The sequence below is a fragment of the Abrus precatorius genome, unplaced genomic scaffold, assembly GCF_003935025.1.
Source record: "Abrus precatorius isolate BTA unplaced genomic scaffold, Abrus_2018 Scaffold9, whole genome shotgun sequence".
NCBI classification, from domain to species: Eukaryota; Viridiplantae; Streptophyta; class Magnoliopsida; order Fabales; family Fabaceae; genus Abrus; species Abrus precatorius.
This window is the reverse complement of record NW_020874439.1, coordinates 23859499-23862517: the sequence shown is the minus strand read 5'-3', so window position 1 is coordinate 23862517 and position 3019 is coordinate 23859499. Positions and strand designations below refer to the sequence as shown.

General features: G+C 34.2%; 1 protein-coding gene across 2 annotated transcripts; it reads left to right on the top strand.

Annotated features, from left to right (window-relative positions):
* The first annotated feature begins 416 nt into the window (after window positions 1–416).
* LOC113849332 (protein CURVATURE THYLAKOID 1B, chloroplastic-like) lies at window positions 417–2644 on the top strand. 2 transcript variants are annotated; one of them, XM_027479179.1, is made up of 6 exons: window positions 417–747; window positions 879–982; window positions 1100–1186; window positions 1312–1374; window positions 2009–2071; window positions 2102–2223. In XM_027479179.1, the coding sequence occupies exons 1-5, from the start codon at window positions 579–581 to the stop codon at window positions 2048–2050; spliced, it is 465 nt and encodes a 154-aa protein (XP_027334980.1). In that variant the 5' UTR covers window positions 417–578; the 3' UTR covers window positions 2051–2071; window positions 2102–2223. The 2 variants fall into 2 exon arrangements, with proteins under 2 accessions (XP_027334980.1, XP_027334979.1); XM_027479178.1 differs by having other exon boundaries at window positions 418–747; window positions 2009–2046; window positions 2177–2644.
* Window positions 2645–3019: the final 375 nt, after the last annotated feature.

Below are 3019 nucleotides of genomic sequence, written 5' to 3'. Positions count from 1 at the left end.
AACATGCTTTAAATTATATTAGCGCACAATTATAATTAATAACGTTAGAATAAACATAAATTTGTAACCGATTAAAGATGAATTCAGATGCCCACTTAATTTTCTAGACTAAAGATAAGAAAAAACTTTTTGAAAGAAGTTTCAAAAAGTTTATCTCTTTTTTGTCAATAAGAAGTTAGTCTTAGTCAACTATTAATTAAAAAGATGTATTTTTGGGTGGCTCGGCCCTTGAAAAAATGTAAATAAGCAAGTGGAGAAAGCTTTGGTTTCAAAAGCCCAACCAAGAACCTCCTATCTCTTGAAATACCATAAAACCCCTATCTTGCAGCCATGTCAGCACACTATCTACATGAAAGGAAACGAGTGGTTGTGGTGCAACATCAACCGTGGAAAGAGCATCTCCACAATCATTTGCAAATTATCAAACACTAACGAAATTAATATGCCAACAAAAATTTAGAAACAGAAGAAACATATCAACAACTTCAGCTATTCTGTCCCTGGTGGACTCAAGAGTGTTGTGTTTAATAGGAAAAGTAAAATATTAACCTGAAAAAGTTTCACTCGCAAATATAGCAATGGCCACAACCTCCTCTTCTGCTCTCACTATATCCTCTTCAACCACCCTTGTTGATGGCAAGGCTCCAAGACAATCACCATCAACTACCCCACAATGTGTGAGCCTTCCCACTCTTCCCCCTCCACCTTTGCAATCTCATAACCGTTCATGGAAAACCACTGTTTATTGTAAGTCACTCACAAAAGTTGTACTGTTCATATTGCATACACAATTGAACCCCCTTTTACCAAACACATGCATCTTGAACAATCACCAATGTTATCTAGGAGATGGTAATGTTGTAGGTTGATGGTTTCAGGTCGCAAGATTGCTCGCAATGTTATGGCAATGGCCACAGGAGAGGCACCAGCTGAAGTTGCCGCAACTGAGTTGCCAGAGTTTGTTAAGACTCTTCAAGAAGCTGTGAGAGTTTCTGATTCTTTATATATATATATATATATATATATATATATATATGTTGGTTCCAAATGGAGTTTTCTGAGTGTTTCTGACTTAAATTAGTTGATGTTCGTTGCATAGTGGGACAAAGTTGATGACAAATATGCAGTTAGTTCACTGGCTGTGGCTGGTGTGGTTGCATTGTGGGGCTCAGCTGGTTTGATCTCAGTAGGTTATTTAACTTAATTTTTTTTATCATTGCTTTCTAGTTTCAATACAGATGAGAATTCACTATGATAAATATTATATTTGATGAAAGTTGTCCTAAGCAATCACTATCATTTTTTTAACAGGCAATTGATAGGCTTCCTTTAATTCCTGGGGTTCTTGAGGTTGTAGGCATTGGCTACACTGGGGTAAGTCAAGTATACTTATTGCTAGCATCTGTTACAGCATTTGTGCTCATAATAATTGGATAAGAGCCCTTAGTCAGTTTGGATAAAATGCTCAGTAGGAGAAGAAAATAAATTGAATCAAGATAGTAAAATACATCTAAGTATATAATTTGTTTTGGATTCACGTTCGAATGCCTATATAGATCCATGTTTATTTTAATGCTGTAACTTCCACATTAGGAACCAATTACGGGTTTTTGAAATTGTTTCCAAATACACACTTGTAAGGGCTTTTTGGTAAGTTAGGAATCAAGCACTTATCTTTATTGAAAAATTTAAGCTAGAAGCTAATCTAAACTGGCCCTAGTGTCTTGCTTCATAATCTTTTCTCCCCTTAGTTGCTACTATCTCCTTTCTTTTTTATAGTAACATTTTTAGCTTTCTTGGATGATAGTTATAAAACTGGTTGAACAAATGAAATATGCCCTTCATTCTCTTAACCAGGATGAGGCATTATTCGACTAATACAGAATAGCCAAAACCAGAGGGGGTTTAACAATTCCAAATACAGAAGAATGGTTTAAAGAAAGCCTTGCCATACTTGATTCCATGTCTATGAAAACCTATTATTCATCTTCTATGTCTTTCTTTGCAGTGGTTTGCCTACAAGAACATAGTTTTCAAGCCAGACCGGTAAGCACAATTTCTCTTGAATAGTTTAGAACAATTTCGTACAATGTAGTATTTACTTAATCATTAATGATCTCAATAATTTTCCCGCGAATAGAAATCATGTCTACAAACATGTTTAATGGAATAACAGGGAAGCTTTGATTCGGAAAATAAAAGAAACATATAATGAAATAATTGGGAGCAGCTAAAAGGTTAGGAAATGCTGAGATGCTTATTTCATGAAAGAGTCATATCTTGCAGCATCCTGTTGAAGATGTCATCATGCTTCATTTAATTTTGCGCCGTAAGCTTCTGACCATACGTTATCTCATGTAATGTAATGTGTTATTTGAAAAAGTGTATCTTTTTATATACATTAATCCACTTTTAAGGCAATCCCATTTCCTCAATTATCTGTAGTGGTTGGTTACCAAACAAAGGGCAATTGGGTCCATTGATCTTAATTCAATGACTTGAAAGAATATTTTATGAGCATATTTGTTGTATCTGCATTCAGCATGTGCAAGCTTGGCTTGAATATTGACATGAATCTAAGGTTGCTACCTATTAAAAACAATAACAAATCCATAAGTTGCTATAATAAATATTTATATCATTTTTCATTTTTGCTTTCCATAATTTGAGGCATCATTCGAGATCCCTTGTACATGGGGCATCTTGAGACATATCTTTTGCTTGGTTAATGAATAACGGAACTGACTTTGATTGGAGTTATTCAATCCCAACAACATTGAATGCTGAAATCCATTTTAATTTTTTTAAATGATTTTGATTTTGTTCGCAGCCTTTTGTCTTAACATTCATTTTATACCTATTTCTTTCTTTCTTTCTTTTTTGTTTTTAATTCAAATCTTCTTTACCCCCATTGCACACCCTTAAACTTTTTTGTTTTTATTTTTGTTTTTGACATGGTTTGGTTGGGATTTAATGTAACTAGTTCTGTCTTGTCCAATATTGAACCAATTTTGAAGGT

Bases quoted from the DNA above. Each gene is read 5' to 3' on its own strand.
- LOC113849332 (XM_027479178.1), top strand. From the start codon at position 579: ATGGCCACAACCTCCTCTTCTGCTCTCACTATATCCTCTTCAACCACC. The intron at 983-1,099 runs GTGAGAGTTTCT...TTCGTTGCATAG, and splicing joins TTAAGACTCTTCAAGAAGCT to TGGGACAAAGTTGATGACAA. The intron at 2,047-2,176 runs GTAAGCACAATT...ATGGAATAACAG, and splicing joins ATAGTTTTCAAGCCAGACCG to GGAAGCTTTGATTCGGAAAA.